General features: G+C 49.0%; 2 protein-coding genes across 3 annotated transcripts in view; one reads left to right on the top strand and one right to left on the bottom strand.

Annotated features, from left to right (window-relative positions):
- The window catches only part of LOC114452823 (NLR family CARD domain-containing protein 3-like), a 1,046,161-nt gene that overhangs the window by 200,179 nt on the left and 823,324 nt on the right, over nt 1-22,658 (top strand). The gene's annotated exons all lie outside the window — the stretch shown is intronic.
- The window catches only part of LOC114452824 (sodium channel protein type 4 subunit alpha-like), a 78,884-nt gene that overhangs the window by 45,443 nt on the left and 10,783 nt on the right, over nt 1-22,658 (bottom strand). The window contains exons 6-13 of the mRNA XM_028432288.1: nt 21,214-21,305; nt 19,690-19,932; nt 16,064-16,127; nt 2,425-2,566; nt 1,777-1,974; nt 1,507-1,689; nt 1,173-1,430; nt 974-1,099 (exon numbers count right to left, since the gene is read on the bottom strand). Coding sequence (XP_028288089.1) covers nt 974-1,099; nt 1,173-1,430; nt 1,507-1,689; nt 1,777-1,974; nt 2,425-2,566; nt 16,064-16,127; nt 19,690-19,932; nt 21,214-21,305 — 1,306 coding nt within the window. The remainder of the gene's footprint in view (nt 1-973; nt 1,100-1,172; nt 1,431-1,506; nt 1,690-1,776; nt 1,975-2,424; nt 2,567-16,063; nt 16,128-19,689; nt 19,933-21,213; nt 21,306-22,658) is intronic.

The following is a 22,658-nucleotide window of genomic DNA, read 5'->3' as shown; positions in this document are numbered from 1 at the left end:
TTCCGATTATACAACAGTGAAGGTCCTGCAGGCTGTGAGCAGGTGGAGGCGAGCGAACACCTCCAGGTGTGGAGCTGCTGTGTCTGAAACCCGACAGGGAAAAACGTCCCCGCTGTAAACAAGTATTCAAAGTAAAGGCAGTCCCGGTCACACAGAGCCGCCTGCGTGGTGCGTCTGCCGCTGACACAACAACAGTCAACCACGAAAAAACACTGAAACCAGAGTCTCCAGGTTACAGAGGGAGAGCAGAAACTGCAGTGTTCTCAGGCATGTCAGCAAATGTGAACAGCTTAAGAAGCCTCTAACCACAGTCAGCTCAGACACTCTGCAGCGCAGTGATGCCATGATGGGTCTGTGCATGCAGAGCCCACTCTTCACCTCACAGATGTCTGTTAAACTTCAGCTTGCACTAAACATAATTCGTTTTTGTCCGTCAGTAAACTCCAGTTCCCCTGACGGCCTCTGGAGGGCGCCTCCAAAAGTGAGTCAATCCTCCCAGACCGCCATATTCATGATGATGACAGACATGTTTCAGTGATGTGGAGGTCTATGGGGATTGGTGCCAGCCTCTAGTGGACACAGGAGGAAATGCAGCAGTTCTATACGACATCAGTGTTTCTGACTGACTGAATGTGTGTATGTGTGTGTAAAGGAAGGACACCTCAGTAGCATGCCTGTGTTGGTATCTCTGCCTTTATCCCATGATGCCATGGCAGTGACACTATGTGTGCTGGGCTGTGTGTGTGTGTGTGTGTGTGTAAGGATGAGGGGAATACCACAGCATTGTTATCTGAGCTGGTTGATATGAGTGTGTGTGTGTGAGTGAGTAAGTGAGTGTGTGTGTCTTTAGTCCATGATATCAGAGTGGAGTTATGCAAAGCACTGATTCATAATTCACATGTCTGAGTGTTGGATGGCTGCAGGCTCCACCATTGTTTCCACTGCAGCACACACACACACACAGGACACTCACGCTCTCCTCCTTGACCTTCTCCATGGTGCAGGCGGGCAGCTGCCCCTGTAAGGACGGTGGGGAGACCCCATTCTGGTCCATGGCAACAAACAGCTTCCCATTGACGTTCAGAGTTGGATAAAATACCTGCAGACACACACACACAGGTCAGACATGTTGGTAAAAGATTTACTCTCATCTCTGCAGACACTTGTCTCACCTGTGAGCTCCTGCTGGCCGTGCTGTACGTGCTTGGGCGCCGTTTGGGCCACGGGTGCGGCAGGATGCCGCTGAACGTCCCCCCGCTGTACGTACGACCCCCAACACCCTCCACCACATCGCCCGGCACGCTGTACTCATCATCCGCCATCTCTCCCTCTGACCCCCGGCTCCTCAGACGGAAGTTGAAGATGGAGGAGACCTGACTGCTTCGCCGAGTTCTCGTGGAGAAGGAGCGAGCGAGGAGAGGGTGGAGGGGCTGGAACAGGAAGTGAAGCTGTTACTCTGACCGGGTGACAAAATCAAACATCTGTTCAGGTGCGTTCCTACGTTACCTTCCCTCCATCTGTCATATCCACCTGCAGCAGCTTCTCCTCTGACAGGTTTGCCTCCACGTCGGCCACACCCATCAGTGCCTGGCTCCGCCTTCGCTCCTCCAAGGCGTCCAGTGCCGGGCCAAAAGGTGACAGATCTGGTGACATCATGGAATCAGAGTCCAGCGCTTTCTGGTTGGCAAACTGGAGGAAGAGTTACAGTCAGATGAGTTAAAGGGATCGGATGTACAGCTGCACTTTAATCTGCCAGATCAACATTCATCTGGTGACCTGCTGCTCCTTCTTCAGCCTCTCCATGGCCAGCTGGAATTCTCGCTCCTTCTGGCAGGCCTCGGCGATGGTCGCCTGGTTCTGCTCCTCGTACGCCATGGCGACCACGGCCAGGATAAGGTTGACCAGGTAGAAGGAGCCCAGGAAGATCACCACCACGAAAAACACCATGTAGGTCTTACCGGCTGAACGGAGCGTCTGACGGCACACACATCAACAATGTGACTAACACAAGCAGCTCTACTTTTTACTTTTTACTGACAACAGGAAAATATCCTTCAATTTACACAAGCCCCTTTTCTAGCTGTTACTGTGTTTAGTCGCTTTAAGATTAGCAAGCCGCCAACATAATAGACGGAAGATTGTATGATGATAGCTGCTGAACAAAAGTAGCTAGCTTGCTAACCTAGCCACTCAGTCAGCGTTTTGCTATTAGCACACTTGACCTCTCCAGTTATACTTAGCTAACCAGCTGGCCTGCTGTTACTCATTAGCTTAAAAAGTAAATCATAAAAACGCTGGCATGGCGTTTTTGTCCAGGTAAGAGGATGTGTTGTCGGTACTGAATATCAGATCAGCTAAGGTACTGAAGATGCTTCAGTCATACATGAGCCTTGCAGAGCTAGCTGAGGCTCCCCCTGGTGTTACCTGGTGGTACAGGTTCTCCCAGTAGTCCTGTGTCATCAGACGAAACAGCGACAGGAAGGCCCAGCCAAAGGTGTCAAAGCTGGTGTAGCCGTAGTTTGGGTTCCGTCCTGTCTTCAGACATTCAAACCCATCTGGACACTTCCTGCAACACAGACACACACAGACACACACAGGCAGGGTTAACATGTGATGAGGAGGTGCTGAACCCCGTTTGTCTTCAAGCTGTGATTTGGATCAGAAAAGCGTCGGCCGTCCATCTTTCTGTTTATGAGAGGAGCAGACGCTCTGTTTCCTCATCAGTGTTTACAACTGGGAGCTCGTTATGGGGCCGGCCTGGGACCCGCCCACACGTGTTGCCGCGGAACGGACAAGGCGGGGAAGGCATTTGTCATAATTGATATTCCACATTCATATCCCATCACATTCATCGCAGCCCACGCAGTCACATCTGATCCACTGACGCACAGCAGCCCCGTCGGCTGGTCAGACAGGACGAGATGAGACGGCGAGCCCGCGGCGACGTGCGGTGACAAACAGATTCAGCATCAAAGGGCAAAGGTCAGAGGTCACAGGAACCTATACACCCCCCCTGACCTGCTGATGATAGGAGCTGAAAACTTGAATACTTTGATGTAAGGATGTAACATTTTTGTGAAATGTGTGAAATAAACTCCAATAATCCCAGTCTTGCTCTGGAATAGAAGCGTGTTAACTTCCTGGTGCCAGCTGCAGGTGTGTTGAGGCGGCGAGGCCGCGGACTGAGCGGAGAAGTGCAGGTGACATTAAGAGGAGCACGGACAGCACAGCAGGAACAAACCTCTACTTCAACAAAGCTCTGAGTCACATACAGCAGCTTCAAGCTGAGTCTCAGAAAAGGTTGCAGCTGTGCAGACTCTATCTGGGGATTCAAACCGACAACCCCGCCGCCATCCCGGCTGGCACCGCCCCCGCCGCCGCAGCAGCAGCAGAAGGGATGCTTTTAAGCAGCATTTCCTAGTGACTCATGAGCGGCCACCCTGCCTGTATTTATTATCACCTTACTACACAACATTTGGTGGAGCTGGTTCATCACACACACATGTGAATAAACTGTCCGGTTATATAAGCTCACTTACATAATACAGCTGTACATTTAACCGAAAACAGACACACACAGCTGATGATGGCGAATATTTTAATGATCAATAATCAGGATTTTCTACTGTACAACATGTGGGGCTCCACAGGGGTCCATCCTGGGACATCAGTTCATCCTCCATGCTAAACATCACTATGCAGATGACTCACAAATATACGTCACATGATTCCAGGAGAGTATGGAGCGGGCAGCCAATAAAGAAGCAGGCTCCAAAATCAATGGATGCAAAATGTCAACACTGGATCATCCATCCACCACCATCATTCAGACCTGAGCCAGATGTAAGCCAATCAGCTCTCGGAGGGGGATCTAGCTGGAAATCAATCCAGATATATCCAGATACGGCCCGAATCCCGCTCTAGCCGGATTGATTTCAGTGTGAACGGGGTCTAACAGAGTTGCATAAAGCTGGATTACTGCTCCTGATGACGCTAACTGTCAGTATGATCATTCTCATGGCTTACTACTAGTTCTGGAGAAAATTAAAGGTGAATTCAGCCTTAAATGCCAGCTGCTCTTAGACATGCTACATCAGGCTCAGCCTCCACCCAAACACCCTCTAAAACACACCTCTAAATGCATCTAAGACCTTTCATCCACCCGTCTTCTCAGCGGTCCGTCCTGGATTTAGGGGAACGTCGTACCACATTTGAAGACTTAAACAGGACAAACATAATCCCAGACTAAAAATCACTGTGTGCCTCTTTTCCAGCCTTTACAGTAAAACTACAGGTAACGCTCCTGAAGCAGAGGAGCAGTGTGAGCAGTGTGATCATGAAAAGCAGCTCTGGTGGCAGCGGGTCGATGAATAGAGTTACACGGTGAACTTTAACAACCTGATGTGGAGCTGCTGATACAAACATTACAGTAACTGCAATCCAAGCTGATTGAATAAAACCAGCAGACGTTACGGTAACAGTAACTGACAGACACACGGACACACAGTGGACAATGACACACACACACACACGGACACACTGTGGACGATGACACACACACAAAGTATGACCAACCAGTCATGATGATGCCAGTCAGGCTGACACCAACCCCGAGCAAGGCCACACACACACACACACTTTCTATCCTTGTGAGGCCTCCACATAATGCTCTGCATCATGTGGAGGCCTTCTCCAGAGGACAGAGGCTGCATCTGCTGGAGCTTTTGGAGCTACGCAAACTCAACTTGGATCTCAGGCAGCAACCATGTTTTATTAAGATTAAGATTAAGATGTACTTTATTAATCCCTGTGGGGAAATTAGGTTGTAGTAGCAGCTTATCAAAGAACAATAAATACAGTAAACACAGCAAAAACTCTTACATACACATGCACGCACATGGCAGCAACAAAAAAAGAATATGTAGATCAAATGTGTAGATCACATAGAAGATAAAACACAGTTAATATAAGTAGAATAGAGCAAAGAGCAAATAGGGCTAGGTTGTTTTTATAACGCTTATTAGCACTGGCATAGCCTAGCTTTAGCTCTAAACCAGCTGAAAGTCAACCTTAACACATCAAATCTTAAATCTAAGACAAACACTAAACTGTAAAGGATTATATTCTGGGGTTGTTTTTAATCCCAGAAAGAGTCAAAATATTTCACAACATCAGTGAATCAAGTACACACACACACACACACACACAGGATGAATGTGATGTGTCATTCCTCCACTTGCATCCATCCATCTCATAGCAAGTGAGTCAACATGGTGGCATGTGAGTGGAGAGAGTGGCTGTGAAGTGTGTATGATGGCCTGACTGAGAGTGTGTCTGTGTGTGTGTTTTAAGAGCCTCGAGGACATTAAAAAAAGTGTGTGAGAGTGAGGTTTGGAAAATGCCCACAGTCGGTTGTAGTGTAGTGTATAGACTGTGTGTGTGTGTGAGGTGTCAGAGTGTGAGCGCCAGCAGTTATCTCTCACACACACTCTTTGTGTGTTAATGGAGGGACGCCACTTCAGACCCCCCCACACTCACACCAAAAAGGGGCCCCTCAGACAGGCACTTACACACCTACATCACACACACACACACACACAGTGTAGAGTGAGGAACAGACAGGTGGTCTGCTGGTGCGGTGACACAGAAATTCAGCTAACGCCAAATTTGAGAATCGAAAAACACAAAATAAAAATGGAAACATTACAAGAGAAATCAGAAACCTTCATGATGGACACACACTGAGAGAGGGAGACACACACACACACACTCATTCACAGGCAAACAAACACACAGTGATTATTCTGCTATTCTGACACATATCCTGGAGATTTGTGTGTGTGTGTGTGTGTGTGTGTGTTCCCCATGTTCCCCTGCTATTCCATTCTGTTCCCTGTGACCTCCCGCGCACATACAAACACACACACACACCTCTAATTATAACACTCAGGTAAACTCGAGTCCGGGAGGAAGAGAGTACTTAGCATTGCTATAGCAACCATATCCCAGTTCTGGTTGCCGGGGGAGACTGTTTTGTGCCACCTCTGTTGGGAGATGGAAAGACCATGTTTTTGTGTATGTGTGTGTGTGTGTGTGTGTGTGTGTGTGTGTGTGCTCATATCCTCACCACACCTTTTCATTCTGTGGTAACAGAGTGGAGCCTGACTCATATCATCTCATTATTTCCTTTAAATCTCCTGATTAAACATGTTCCACATGATCCCATCAATACACACTCTAACACAGATGTCACCAACTCCACATGATGTAGAAATTCTATATCCACTCTGCTCTGCACAGCAGCTGAGGAAAGCTGCAGGTCAGACAGAGACTCTCTGAGTGTTGGTCATGTGACTGCTGCTCACAGTGACTCCATCATGTCTTCCTGCTGAGTGCCGACACTTGAACTCTTTATTTTTCAGGCAGGTTTAAATTAAAATATCACAATTTTAAGCTCTAATGATGTTGCCTGAGTGAAGCGTACGTCACACGTGATGCACTTGGGGTCTGTTGGAAAGTTACATCAGAGGTCAGTATCCAGCTGAGGGTGGAGGGATTTGGTTGGAAGGTGTCAGCGTCAGTGTTTCCATGAGACGGGCAGAGAAAATCCGTTTCAGAGTCTCAGCAGTGACACAGCAGCTCCTGAAATAGCAGCTAAACTATTGAGGCGGGTCGCTTAGCTGTTAGCATCACAGCACAGGCCGGGCTGGCTGCAAACCAACGCTTTGATCCCAGCCGAGTGCCAACTGTGTGTGTCTGTGTGTGTGTCTGTGTGTGTGCGTGGCACTTTGATCACCACATTCGGTCACATTAATAACAGAGTCGTCTGCTGTGTGTTATCATTAGAACATCTAAACCATCCTGATTACCGAGCACTCATATGGACACACACACACACACGAAGCAGCCTGATCCTGATAGACTTGTTCACAGTAAGCAAGAAAAATATTCATCAACATGCCAGTTCTGAGTGGGCCTGTTAGAACGCGGACCATCAGAGCAGAGGAAACCTGAACCCCGGATCTGTCCCTTCCTTCACAGACCTGTCTGGAAGCTGTTCATGCCACAAAGGGTTATTATGCTGAGATGTAAGATGCAGATGAAGTGTTTCTGGGGAAGCCTGGCATCTCTGTGTCCTATGCAGCAGACCCAACCCTCCCTCCACCACGAAGACATGTTCCAGGAACACGTCAAAGAGTCCACATCCCACTCTGACTGAACATCTGCTGGATGCACCAGAGAAGACCTGATCCACTACCAACCTCCTGCTGCCGCAGGACAGCCTCCTGTGTCCATGTCCTCAGGAGGTCAGGAGGTTGTGGCAGCATGTAAAGACAAACGTGGACCAGGACTGACATAAAACCAGCAACCAAACCAGCAAGGGCAGCACAGACTGAGAGAGAATATATTGTGGAGGGAATATGCTGCTCTAATGCTAAGCTAAAATTCATTCAGGTCCAAAAAAAGGAGAATTGAATGTGAGAAATGTAGCTAATGTGAAAGAACCAAAAACTTGGCCGACTGCACATCCAAGATGGCCGGAGCGTTGTCCATCTTTACTGACAGGCTGTCAGATCCGTTCAGTCGCTGCCTGAAGGTGGCACTCGTCAGACTTTCTGTGTGATTCTGCTCCGACACTTCTGGAGTTCATCACCAAAACAAAGACCTGTGCTGCCGCTTGTTCGCAGCTCTTTGTCTGATCTCTGATGGCGCTCACGGGTCTTCAGGAACCGTCAGCACTTCCTCTGTGCAGAGCCGGCTCGCGGTCTGTGGGCCATTATGGGAAATGCCAGCGTTCTATTTATTTCAGCGAGGAGCTTTTCATGCCAGCGAGGCTGAATGTTGCTGAGGAGAGTTTCTTTAGTGTGCAGGGAGAAAGTGTCAGGCACAGTTTAACTTCTCATCCTGAAAGGCTGCAGGGAATAAAGGACACTTAACCTTTTCTGGACCGCCTTCCATTTCTTCACCCTCCACAGAAAGCTTTTCAGCCTCAGACAAGCTTCCCCGTCGGCCTGTTCTTTATGATGTGTGTCACAGCCTACAGCACAGTTTCATATGTAGGTTCAGTGTTGAACACTTTGTGGTTAAGTTGTAGCAGCTATTACCTGAAGGGGGCGCTCTTATTGCTGCTGTGCTTCTAATTAGCTGCAGGCAGACTGCTGCAGTGGTGTAAAATCGTGTTAGATTCCTTAGCATGCTAGCTTTAGGTTGTCATTAGACAGATGTCAGATTCTTCTTCTCTGATTTTACTGATGGCAGACTAGATGCTCACCGCACCATCTAGTAGTTGAAAGTGGTATCACATGGCTAACTGGTTAGCGTGCTAACTTCAGTAGTATCTCCGCACATAAGAGGTGGTAGCTCTTCACATTCTGATGAAAACTTTTTACGTCTTCACAGATTTGTGAAGCAGAAAGATAAACTGCAGTTCGGTTGTCTGGATGTGGACTTAAATTGGCGTCATCAACGGACAACGTGTGTCTGATGTTTTCATACGGAGGTTTATCATCCTGTGGTCTGAAAGCTGTTTACTGCTCTCTGGCAGCTCTACATGCATTTTAAAAGGACGAGCAGCCTGACAACTGCTGCTGTAAAGTCCCTGTGAGACCAGCTCTCGAGTGGCTCATTACTTAGCTATGTGCGGCGGCATGGGAAGAAGCGCTGCTGGCTTCGCTTCAGACACTTGTTGGCGTTCCTGGAGAACGGCGCAGAGTGCTAAGTCATGTTCATTTCACCAGCTGTGTCCAAATGATTTATAGCAGTGGGTGGGGGGGGAGAATGTGACGCTACAGAAATAGATCCTCTGAGGGGGCGTCGGGGACGGCGTCTCAGCGGGACGAGGAGCCCGCCGTGGACACGGAGACGTGGGTTTGAGATCAGATGTGTCTGTGGATCAATAAGTCTGACTTCAGACAGAGCCCACCTCTCTCCTTGTTTCTCCGTCTTTTGTGTTTCTCTGCTGTTTGTTTGGACTCTGTCTCTCCTGACCTGCTGTCTCTCATTATTCCCTGTCTCACTGCAGTGTAAACGCTTTGTGAGACAGACCGAGCTCTACCTGGACACACCCCCGCTGTAGCCGTTCTGCCTGTCTGTCTCTCTGTGTCACATCGGTCAGTCAGGCGTGAGACGGTATCGATCGCCACCCGCTCCCATGTGCCAACTCATTCTGTGTCAATAAAGCTGCTTGTCAATAAACATTCATTTCTTGTGTCTCTGATGTGGACTCAGTCGGGTTTGATCTGTCCCGCTGACTCCATCATCTCACTCCATTTCAGCTGCGGTCAGAATGTTGTCACATTAACATAAAGAGCGACGGACGGCTCATAGGTCCATTACTCCAACTTTCTGTGACGTGTCCCCAGCTTCTCATAGGACACTTCCAAGATGTCCTCCTGAACACATGTAATACATTCACCTTATATGAGACTTGTTTACGTTTATGCTGACAGGTGGACGCGTTGTCCAAAAGTCTCACTTATGAGGAGCCATGTTGGATAAAAACACCATTTTAGAACCAGAGTTTGGACGGTAAGGGTTAAGAGGCGAAGCCCAAACACCACCCACCCACCGCACCAGCTAAATCCCTCTTCAACTTCTGCTGACCGCGACATTGCGTCCTCCTTTTTAAGCCAACAATAACTAATTAAACTAATAAAAACTAGCTAAAAAGCTATACACCATCTCTGGTAAAAATTAACTTAAGTAGTACAGCCAGCAGGGGGCGAGCCGGCCAGCAGGGGGGACCCAGACATTTGAGGAGCTTTTGTGTTGTCTTTCTTTTCAGTCTATGACCGAGCGCTTTCACACGTACACTCCTACAGTGTACATCTATATGAAGCTGTTTTCCTGATGAGGATGTCCCTCGAGTGGACAGTGGGGGAACTGCAGCCGCTGCTGTTTTCCTGCAGAGGATACAGATGCTGAGTACTATCATGGAGGCAGCTTAAAAACAGAGACAGCCTGATGTCACTGGAGATAAGTCAGAAAGCGTTTGTGTTGGAGGGAGTCAGAGCTGACGAGTCGCATCAGAAGCTCTGATCTGGCGCCACTTATGGTTTCATGTTGCTGGGTCTGAATCAAATCATCTAATGTGCAGAAATCAGGCAGTAGCTCAGATTTCAGCCTCCTGAGTAAACAGAGCTGTTTCCTGATGTGCCCTGTGGTTACCCATGATTCAGTGTGTGCGTGGTTCGTCATCACAGATGACAGGGGGGGGGGGGCAGGATGGTGGGCATCACCCTGTCTGAGGGAGCTGGACGTAGGCTGGAGGAGAAGGTCGGCGTGTCGCCTCTGTTTTTCTCCTCACAGGTTTAGTCACTTTGTCCGTTTGTGTTCGGTCACTTCATGAAAGCAGCCGCTTCGCCGTCGACTTCTACAGCCGCAGGTCAGACTTCTCGCGGTATTGTATTTTAATTAATGTACTTTAACGCCGTCTTTCCTCCCTTTGCAGCCCACAGCTCCATGTTTCCACCCCGGCTGTGACCTGATTCTACCCTCAGGGATCGATAACGTTCATTTCATCCACCCAGTGTGGGCTGTTCTTATAACTGAGCGTTGTCTGGACTTTTAATTTGATCCAGGTTATTCATCCTCCTCTGCCTCTCCATCACCACACACTCAAAGACGCCTCTGCAGAGTCCAACACGTCTTAAGAAGCTGCTCGAAACTGACTCAGAGCTGATTGGATGAACGGTCTCCAAGTCACAAGCTAACATGTAGCAGTTAGCATGTATGTAGAGGACTGTCACTCTGACTGAACACACAGACAAAAGTGGAACTGACAGCACTTCCTGACTGGAACCTGATTGGCCCAAACATCAGACAAATGCTGAACGGGCGGGACGAGGAGCCAGAAACATGGAGGACAGTCAACAAAGATGGAGGCTCCACGTACGTCTGTGTCTGATGCTGCAACACATGGATCCACACATTGCGTGTGTTTACACAAAGGGCTGCTCATTACTCAGGGATTTTTCTCTGCTCGGAGAAAGAGAAAGACACACACACACACACACACACACACACACTCCCAGTTATCTCCCTGTGGAGCAGCGTTTAGGTGGTGGAAGGCTCTTTTGTGTCTTTGGACAGGTGTCACATTCACAGCCTCCTGGAGAGCTCATAACTCAAACCACACACACACACACTCAGAGAGAGAGAGAGAGAGAGAGAGACAAACTCAACCCCCATTTTGAAAAATGTTTTCAATACTGTAGTTGAGTTATTGATCAGTGCAGCTTTCAACATAATGTTTTAACCATTTATAACAGGAGCAGGGTGCTGAGAGCTTTATGGCAATGCACACACACACACACACACACACACACACACACACACATACACAGCTGGATGAGTTCAACACGGTGTGCTCTGAGCAAAGAGTTGCAGAAACGTGAGCACTAAACTAATTGAATGGAACAAACATGCAGCTGGTAGCGCACCAACATGGCTGCCCGCGCGCGCTGGATGCTAGGCTAATGGGATGATGAATATCAGCCGTGTGACGCAGAGTATTCCAGGAAAATCAACCCCCTCGGCAGCTATTTCCTCAGACTGGGGTCGGGCCATATTTCTCGCTAACTGCCGTGATGACAGCGGAGTCTTTCTGAGAGGAAGCTGGGTCAATGATGATTAAAGCCCTGCCTCCACCCGCTGAATTCACCGCTGTGTTTTCTCTTGTCACAATATGAAGCAAATAAAAGGTTCCAGAAGAAAAACAGCTTCTTGCCACTGTTGGAATTTTTCAGTGGAGGAATGTGGAGGCTGGAGCAGCCCGTCAGCGTTGTCTGTGTTCCACTGATCTGGGCTTTATTCTGCATATTGATTAATTAAAGAGGAATGCCTGAAACACAAAAATGCAACAGAAGACTCAAAAGGAGGCAACATGAAATATGATTTACTTCAATGATGACCTTTCCGATGGTACCTGAAGGCACCACGTGGGACCAAATCTCATCACCTCTACATTTTGGATTTAAAAACCTAAAAGATATCAAGTACTAAAAAAAAGATTGTGTTAAAAAAGTCCTGTCCTCCTCAGCAACCAGCAGGAAGCCATGATGGAGTCACATGTGAGCAGCAGTCACATGACCCACACTCAGAGAGTCTCTGTCTGACCTGCAGCTTCCTGCAGCTGATTTCTGTCTGAATACCTGAGTTATTCTGCACACACACACAGGAGCAGGAGGTTGGCAGGAAATCAGTCTCAGAACATGGATCAGGATTTGTAACTGTATGTAGGCACGGAGCTTTAAAGGGACAGGACTCGCCAAAAAGTTCCAGAGAGAAGGCAGAAACCTGGAGGAGGTGGAAGACAGAGCTCGGTTCCAACCATCTTATCCCAGTCACGAGCTCTGGGCAGTGACCAAAACAATGACATCACAGACACGAGCGGCCAACGTTATCCTTCCTGAGTTCAGCCTGAGAGGGAAGGTGAGGAGCTCGGGGCAGAGCGGGACGCCTTCCTGGACGGCTCCCTGCGGACCCACCTGGGACGCGACCCAGCAGGCACTACAGGTTTTTACAAAAGTCCCATCTGGACGGGGAAGGATCAGGGAGTGGAGCTGAAGGACGGAGCGGGCGAACACCGGGAGGAGCGGCTGAAAGTTCTGCGTCCTGCAGAGACACATTCATCCAGAACATAAAGTTCTGCTGGGTGTTTCTGGGCTCTCTGAGGACTGGGGACAATTTTTAAGTCGCCTCTCCATTTCTTTTTGGCTGCAGAAAAAGATAATCAGATCAATTCTACTCGTCTGGATCCAGGCGGGGATATTTTGGACATGTGCTCAAATACCTGCTGTTTATTTTTCAGTGAAATGTTGGCTTAAAAATTCTGTGACTGAAACACAGAAATGTAGAAATGTCTGCTGATAGAGGAGCCATGTGGGACGGCTTGGACGCCGTCCTGCCGAGTCCTCTCTGCAGCAGTAACAGGAGGATCAGGCTCCTCCCCTCCTCGCCGCCTCCTATCACACTCAGCCACTTCCTCCCGGTGACCTTAAAGGTCACATGCAACATACCAGACAGAGAGAGCGCCATAACGGCAGCTCCTAATTAGCATCCCTAATGACGGCGGCTGGCGTTCAAAGCTCGCCGTGTGGTTGGCGTGTGGCAGGCGTGTCAGCACAACACTGATGGGGCGATGGCGGTCACGTCCAAACGCAGCGCACAGCCGAGCATTTACAGGCGTGCTCGGGATGATTCAGCTCATCGCTCTGCTGTTAATTAAAGGCTCTGCAGCTGCACCCCGGCTGATTGGCTTCACTCACTGAGGAACGTCTGAAAGCCGTCCAATCAGAGAGCTTCACTCAGCAGGAGCGCCTCCACTGAATTCCAGTTTATCCGTCAGTCACTGATCATTCGAACAGAAAGAGAACGAAGTGCCGAGCCAGAAGGGAAGGATGGAAACCACAAACATCAACGCTCACAAAAACGCTCACATCAACACACAACGCTTACAAAAACGCTCACAACAACACACAACAAGAAACAGCCCGCACAACAACACGCACAACAGCCCTCAGTGTTCACTGCTGTCCACAGGAGACTTCAGACTTCAACCAAACCCAGAGCCAACATTTCAAACTAATATTTTTAAAACGTGCTCACATGTTGTGTGTCTATGACATCACTGTAAAGAAACATGGACACACCGCCTGTGACATCGCCGCCGCCATGTTGGCAGCATCATAGTTCACCCAAACACTAAATAGAGACTGAAAGCTTGAGGACGGGTATAGGTGGAGGTGGAGGTGAACCCTTTCCTCTGCTGCCGATGCATCAGAGTGCGGCGCTCCTCTGTGGTCACAGCGCTGAACACACCTCTGCTCCTCCTCCACGCTCTGTTTAAGAACATGTCTGATGTTTGTTTGCTGTGTGACCCCGCCCCTCAGGCGAGCGGCGTTCCCGGCCTGATGCAGGCCGATGCGGCGCTCGGCACAGGGCAGCAGATGCTGCTACACTGCTGAGCCTCGCCAACGTGGCGTCTCCTGAGGCGAGCGGGGCCGTGAAGCAGAGGAAAGCAGAAAATACCTGAAGAGAGCGTGAGGCACAGTTACAGCGTTTAGGAGGAGTTCAGCCTCATAATCGCCAGCGTGGCGGTCTGTGTGTGTCACAGCGAGCGCACTCCATGACCTTTGCCCTCAGGCCCGGCGAATCAGCGTCATGTTTGAGCGGAGCAGCTTCAGCACAGGGAGCAAACAACACTGTGATCATCGTCACTGTCATCTCAGCCCCGGGTCCTCCAGCAGCCTCTCAGCTGATCCTCCCCCCGTCAGCGGCGCCACCACAGAAGAAGATCCTCAGCCTTTTATGACGCGCTTCACATTTTCATTAGGACATACCGATATTTAGTAAATTTGTAATTATGTTTGCTGAATTTAAAAAAAACATGTTTCTATTGAATTATTCAAATATTCTCATTTCTACATCAATGTTTATTTAACCATTTTTAACCTGGTGTTTTTATTTAAAAAAATGTATAATATTTATTTTTATAAATGTACATATTAAGTTTCTTTTCTTCATAAATTCGTGGGTCTTTCCTAAACAAACATCAGACTTCACATTAATGCCTCTGGTCAGCTGTTGTTTGGAGCATGCAGCCCAGTGCATTCTGGGAGTTGGAGTCGCTCGGCCTCTGTCTGTGTTTCCTCTGAATGTTTCTGTCTGTGCAGCAGCAGCGGACCGGGAACTTTGTGGTTTGCAGACTTTTAACTGACCTTTGCTGCTCGGCTGCGTCTGTCGCCTCCGAGCCTCCATCATCTTCCTCCTCTGCCTCCTCTGCATCAGTCTAACCCCTGTCTCCGTCTTTTGTTTCTCTCACCATCTGTCCGCCCCCCCCCCCCCCCCTCTCTTCTCAGTGTGATCTTTTCCCTTCTTGTTTATACACACATTTCCTCTCCTTCATCCTCTTCATCACGTCCTTTTCTTTCTCTCTTGACTTCTCTAACTTTTCTTCCTCGACCTGATCAGTGCTCTCCTCTCTGCAAACACTAAAACCTCTTCAGTCCTCCATATTTCTCTGTGATCTGCTCTGCCATCCTTCTGTTTCTCCTCCGCCTCTCCCTCCTGTCTCCTCTAATACTCTTCCGTCCATCTCCTCCCTCGTTTGTCTCCCCCTCCTCTGGATCGTCTTTTGCCCATCCTCCTTTCTGCTTCACCTCTCCTGAACCACCTCTTCCTGTCTCCTCCATCTCGCCGGGTTTCCCCCGCAGCGCGTTCCCTTCACTGACCTGTGTGTCAGTTAGCTTCCTGACTTAGCTCTCTGTTAGCCTGCTGGTCATGTGTTTGCATAGGTTTCACATGGCGTGTTCACTTGGCTGCGGGCGAACACACACACACACACACACACACACACACACACACACACACACACACTGTGTCACTCGGTGTCTGTCAGCGGCCTGCTCTCAGCGTGGACAGTCAGCGCAGATACTCGTCCTCCCTGACATGTCACACAACACTGCAGTTCATGGTACCAGCAGCGAGACACTAACAGATGACAGGACGCACTCAGACACACATGAGCCAACACTCTCCACCCTCCTCCACCTCCATGTTCACTGCCAAATGTTCCATCTGATCGTCAGCCTGCTCTCATCTAACAACATTCGAGGCACACACACAAACACACAAACCCACCAAGAACCCAAAAAAAGACAGACTTCACTTTAAGTTGATGGACAGTATGTAAGAAAGGAGGTTTTTGATTGGATGAGAGGTGGACGATCACTTGGACCACCAAACCAGACCACTATACAGCGAGCTAGCTTACGCGTACAGCTTCAGAGACTCAGAGCTCATCCACCGCCCACTAAACAAAGCAACACTTCAGGCCGGGACACACTGGTCCAGGCCAGGCACCAGGGATGATGACCGTGGTACAGGTTCAACTTTGACCCAGCAGGGAGGAAGGAGACCAAACACAAATGAGAAGAGACGACACACACACAGACGCACCACTCGGCAGGGACGTCTGGTCCACGGTCCACAGCGTCCCAGCGCCTGAGTCAGTCTGAGGCGGATGTGTGTCACATGCAGAGAACAGAAAGTGTGCACTCACCCTGCATCGCTGCTGTTCCCACAGATTAAGGCATCCTTGGCTCCCTCCACCCTGTAGAAGTTGTCTGGAAAAAGAAGGGGACAGGCTAAGAACAGAGGACCCAACACACACTGCAAACACACAACTGAAGCCTGCTTCACAACAGAAATCGCTTTAGGGTGTTACCCTGAGACACAGTGACCCCAAAATCCTGGAAGTATTCTTCAGACATGTTCTGGATCACATCACTGGGACAGCTGATCGTGCTGCATCTGAATCGTGTTCACAGGAAGGGACAGATGTAGGATTCTCTGGGTTCCTGAGGCTGGCTTCCTTATGTAAGGGCAGATAAACCTGTCCCTGGTTGTGTTTCAGAACAAACACAGAACCCCTACACTTGCTTATATTAATGCTCCTCTGAAGCGATGTGGGCCCGTCCTGACGTCGCCTCACTTCCTGGTGTCGGTCTGAACTCCGGGCCGTCTGTCTGCGGTCCTGCAGGATCAATAAGCTCATCAGACTCTGCTCGCCGTGTGTTCTGTTGAGACGGCGTCTGAGCAGGAGGCCTTAAAACCTGAAGCCATTACAGCAGACACGCACTTCAGTCCGACCGCGGGCCGTCTGCCAGCACATTAATACATCATCAGGGGCTCGTCCACTCACACGCACATCAGACACAACAAGCTCAGAGGCTGTTAACGCTCGTCTGCAGGAGGAAAACAAGCGCCGCGGAACTTCTGTTGTGGTCTGAGGAGACAGCGCTCATTCCTGTGGATTATTATCTGAGGTGTAAAATGTGACATCATTTCAAAGGATCAATGATCTTATTGGACCAAACTCAGGATATTTAAAGAGACTTTCTGGGAGCTGTGTGTTCAGCTGGCTGACAGACAGGAGCCGTTTGGAGCCATGTTTCTGTGTCTGATGTGGTGCAGGTGACCTGAAATGGCGGCCTGACATTTTCATCCATTTGCTTTACGAGAACGACAATTAAGAACACTCATCTTTTATTCAACACACAAATCGGACCACGTGCATTAATCTGCAGCCATTATGAAAAACATCAGACATGTGCTCATCACAGGGAAACAAAGGAAGCGGCTGCACCCAGCCGGCCCAACTTTAAAGCCTGTCAGAGAACCGGCACGCCACACGGCTGCAAACACGCAGCTTCTGTTCGGTTCAGGCCGCACCGCCAACAGAAACACTTCAGAAGTCTTTTGTTCTGGAGCTCAAAGTAACCACGAAGCCTTTACACAGCGCTGAGAGCAGGCAGCGCGCCGTCCTGTCCCCAGACAGGGAGGACAGGCACAGCCCGGCCTGGCGCTCAGACCTCCACAGATTAATGCACATGAGCCCACAGTCTGACATTTGGTCTGAGCGACCCCTGTCTGAGAAGGCCACTCCCTCTGCAGGACATGGAGGGAGTGGCGTTATTACTCCGCCCAGCTACTACACACACCTCCGCCCTGCACCGCAAAGCTGCAGGTGTGACAGAGCGGAGCTATCCGTCAGGCGGATCAGACCCGCCGCAGCGCTGACATGCTGCGTGGAGCCGAAGTCTCATCACTCAGGTTTAAACAAAATAAATCTGTTCTTAAATCTGTGGTGAGGAATGAGCTCGCTCTGCTGCACACTCAGACAGGAAGACAGCAGCTTACAGTGCGCCCCCTGTGGCCGAAAAATGGAGTGCATGGACTCCACATGAAAATAGCAGAGAAGTTTGTTGCAGCAGTCCCACTTCTTATGAACCACATGTTTGGATTACCCTGGATTAAACCTCTGGGTTATCAATCTGCTTCTGCCTATCAGGGGTATCGGCGGCTCACAGCAGCGAGACCTTCCACTTCTGCCAGCTCATCCTGCGGTTTACCAAGGAGTCCCTAGGCCAGCTGAAAGATATAATCCCTGCCATGTCTGGGGTCTGCTCCAAGTACCAGGGAGGTGCCCAGGGGTGGTCCAAGCCAGATACCAACTCTACATGGAGGATGACGAGCTCCTCACCCTAACTTTATCAGAGTCCAGTCCTCCTTCTCTGCTGCTTGTATTGAGTTTTGGTTACTGTGACCATAGAGGAGGAAAACAGATCAGCGAATCAGAACCTGGTCTGTTGGCTCAGCTCTGTCTCCACCACAGACTGGAGCAGTCCCTGCAGACACTGTGTGGATCCACCTGTAAGTCTCAGAGATCAGTGGTGGTCCTGTTCAAGGTCTCTTCCTGTTACAGGGGTTTTCCTTGCCACTGTTGATCTTAAGGGTGTGTGTGTGTGTGTGTGATGTATCAATGTCAGATGCTTTAATGGGACTTAATGACAATAACAACCTCTCCTGGATCAAAGGAGTGAATCTTCCTCTGGTCTAGTATCAGCTCTCCACACAGGAAATGGATCACATGATGTCTGTTGATGTTCTCTTATTGAACCCTCCACTGAGGAGCAGCAGGAGCGCCCGGCGCTGTCAGACACCACCAACTCGGGCCTGATGGGAAATGTTTAGCGTGGAGAACATCCACCATTGATCTCTGACCGAGGACCGGCCGAGCTCTGGCGCTGCAGCCGGCCTCTCAGGTTTCACAGCAGCTTTTAGAGGTCGATGCCGGAGCCTGCGGGGGACATTTGTTTGATGTGATGGACGGCAAAGCAAACTGGAAATGAATAAATAGATGGTGCATTAGCAACGGGCAGCATGTCCCGACAGAGCCCGTTACTGTAAGAGCCCGGCTCACTGTGGGTCAGGCGGACTCACCCGTTCACACAGCTGAAGGCAGCCTCGAGCCCCGCGTCTCCACGGAGGACGCTCTGAGTCTGACTACTGAAGACCAGCAGAGAGACCCGGCAGCCACGTCTGTCTCTGCCTTCCACTGTCCTCATACAGACAGGAGACACACCTGTCCTCATACAGACAGGAGACACACCTGTCCTCATACAGACAGGAGACACACCTGTCCTCATACAGACAGGAGACACACCTGTCCTCATAGAGACACAAGACACACCTGTCCTCATGTCCTTTATCCACCTGGTTACTAACTGAACACTACCTCAAACCTGCATCACTGACACATGAGTTAACCCTTCAAAATACATCTGAACAACACACACACACAGACACACACACACGCTGTGTTTTGGTCACATGGAGTAAAAAAGACGGGGTCCAGCTCAGGTTTCATCTGACAGCAGCGTTAAATGTTTCCTTAACCCTGACCTCGACCTGTGTGTGTGTGTGTGTGTGTGTGTGTGTGCGCACTGCAGGCTGTATACTGTGTCTGTACCAATGTCCACACGACATATACTAAGCTCTGTGGACAACATGTCAAGGAGTAAGTGTGTGTGTGTGTACTAGCTGAGCTCGAATGACCCCTGTGTGTGTGTGTGTGTGTGTCATGTCTTGTAGGTAAGCTGCTCCTGTTAAACACACTACTGTCGGTGAGTGAGTGTGTGTGTGTGTGTGTGTGTGTGCCTGCACTGACGTCAGTGTGTAACCACAGTGCCAACAGGACATTGTCCAGCTCATTTAGGGAACAGCAGTCCCTGCAGCAGGACACACAGAAGCTGCCTGGTTCTGCTGGCCCTCCGTCTGCACACACAGACACACACACAGACACAGACACACACACACACACCGTGCTGACATGCTGACGCTCACCCTCGTCGTTGATGAAGTCCCTGACGGAGGCCCAGGTCCTGTTGTTGCAGTAGAAGGAGCTGTTGGCGGGCAGCGTGTCGTTCAGGCAGTGCGCCGTGCTGCGCACGCACTTCTGCCGCAGGTTCCCCATGAAGAGCTGCAGGCCGATGAGGGCGAAGACGCTCAGGCAGAAGACGGTGAGGATCATCACGTCGGCCAGCTTCTTCACTGACTGGATCAAAGCGCCCACGATGGTCTTCAGGCCTGAGGGACGCCGCGCACGCAGACGTTTAACACTATACTCGAGCTCAACATGTATTAACCCTAACCCAGATGCTAACAGTGAAAAAGGTGTAAAGATGGCTTCCTGCTTCTTTAAAAGATAACCCATGGTGGAGCTTATATGTTCATGATTTATAAAAATTCATTTTTATAACTTAAAAAAATTTTAAAACTAGAACATTTTGTATTATTTTGGAGTAAATACAATAAAAAAACTAAGATTATCAATAAAATGATCAAGTTTATTAAATGTCAGCCATCTTTACACACTGCTGTGTGAACATCACCAACAACATCAATCACAACAACCACAAACTGCCCTGTTTAAACATCCAAACACAACACACACACACACACACACACACACACACACGGTAAGAACAGCAGGAACAGAACACACTCAGACACACAACGGGCGCAGACCAATCCACTGCGCTCGGCCAAATGTAAACAGATCACCTCGTTACACTTTTAATTTTTAAATCTTTTTTTAGTGACGTCATTAGAAACAGACGTCTCCATGGCAACGTCTGTAAACTAATGTTATAACGTGTATTAAACACTGTTATAACACGACAATGATTTAATAATGATTAGCGCTACATGCTAACATGCAGAGTGAGACGCACAGAGGCCAGCAGCACAGCTGGGAGGACACGCGGGCAGGACTCTGAGCGGGTCGGACATGTTCTGTCAGAGAGGGGGGGGGGGCCTGACGTTTACATCCTGCTGGTGTCTGTCTGCACTGTCCCCTTCACTACATGGAAACATGTGTTATTGTTTGGTTTAAATACATAAAGATCAGACCATAGAAAAGGTCCTCATGTGATGTTTAGAGACAAATGGTCTTAAAAACAGATTTTCTTTACTCATAAAGATGGAAGAGCTGCTCGAGGTCAAAGGTTACTGTGACCAATCAATCACAACGTTTAAGGCTACATCTGTGAGTCTGATGGTAGTGAGATGAATTATGACATTAGCTTCTTGCTACTGTTAGCATGGCCCTGGTACTGTTTGTTGTGTATGTGCTTCAATCGGTCTGCTGAGCCTCTGTCGTCCACTCACAAACCAATCACCAGAAGACTCGGGGCATCTCTCTGCATACTACCCCTGTGTGGGTTCTCAGATGGGCTGTTCTGAAGCGTGGGTTCAGTGGGTAGTATGCAGACTGATGAGATTTCAAACACAGCCACTCAGTGCTTCCAGCAGGCTCGGGCCCGAGCGGTGCGTTTGATACTCGCTCCCCTGCGTTGGCGTTCTCACCTGGGATGACAGAGATGGTTTTGAGCGCTCGCAGCACCCTGAACGTCCTTAAGGCTGACACATTACCCAGGTCCACAAACTCAGTCACATATCTGCAACAAGCCAGGAGACAGAAGCACAAAAACAGACACACACAGAGGGAATGACCACACTGAACCACACAGAGGGACAGAGAGAGATACAGGAGAGACGGCAACACCGCAGGTCCAAGAAGGAGAAGTCAGGTATTCAAGCGTCGCACACGGATTTACAGTGAAGGAAAAGGTCAGTCACACACGGCCAGCTTCCAAAGTCTGGATCAGTTCAATGTGTTAGGTAGTGTTAGGAAATAAGCTGACATTAGGCTACATTTTGCTAAGATAATTTTAGGTTACCATTATTAGCTTAACCGTTAGCTTTAGCTGACAGAATGTGTGGCGCTAACGGAGTTCTGCTGAAGTTAAAACTTTGCTTTTAGATAACAGAGCTTAAATGAAGCTGACATTATTAGCTTAGCTCAACTCTTATCTTAACAGAGCTTCCAATTATTAGCATAGTTTTGTTGCTACCATTTGCTAACCGAGCTTTAATGAAGTTGTGAATTGCTAGCTGTAAGTAAGTTAGGTTCGTTTTTACCTTTTGCTAATGGAAAATTAAGTGAGCCTTGTTAGCATAGCTGTCACCTTTAGCTAAAAAAAGCTCCAGTGAAGTTGTGAAATTGTTAGCTTAACTTTAGCTTGCTAATTAGCAGTGTTAAATTAGCAACAGTAGCTAAGGAGGATGTAGCTGTTGTATAAAGAAGTGTGCCGATCAAGAATCTGAAGTGTTCTGCAGTTAGCAAACCCGCGTTGTCTCTCGATAGCTGACTTTTCCTTTGTCTCTGCTTCTTTAATGCAGGTCAGGTGACTGCACATGTGACCCCTGACAGGTCAGAGAGTGGGAAGTGGGCTGGTGCTGCAAGACATGGCAGACATGGGACGAACAAGAGGACGTTCACGACGAAACCACGATGACGCGTGCTTTTATTTATTTTTTTTTTACTCTCCCTTGTCGCCCCCTGGTGGTGGTGAGGCCTTACCTGGGATGACTGAGATAGTTTTCAGGGCTCTCAGCACTCTAAAGGTTCGCAGCGCCTGCAGGTTCCCTACTTTGATAAACTCTGTTAACAGCCTGTAGGGGGCAGTGTGGTTGTCAACATACAACAGAAGAAGACAAACATGACAGAGTCTGAAAATACTGTAGAGATTTAAAGGCACAGTACACCAAAATGAGAGAGTTCAAACATCAGCTGTGAGGGGTTGTTTTGGGGTTTTGGGACACGACTGGAAACTTTGATAAAATCAGGAAGTGAGTTCATGATTTAAATGAGTTGATTAACATTCTGTGTACATCATCCTGTTACAGTTAGCTCAACATAGACACAGCTAGCCTTAGCTAAAGCTAAATTTAAGCTTTTTTAAAAAGTT

Source organism: Parambassis ranga, chromosome 20, assembly GCF_900634625.1.
Source record: "Parambassis ranga chromosome 20, fParRan2.1, whole genome shotgun sequence".
Classification (NCBI taxonomy): Eukaryota; Metazoa; Chordata; class Actinopteri; family Ambassidae; genus Parambassis; species Parambassis ranga.
Note: the sequence above shows the minus strand (reverse complement) of the source record. Positions and strands in the feature narration are given on the sequence as shown.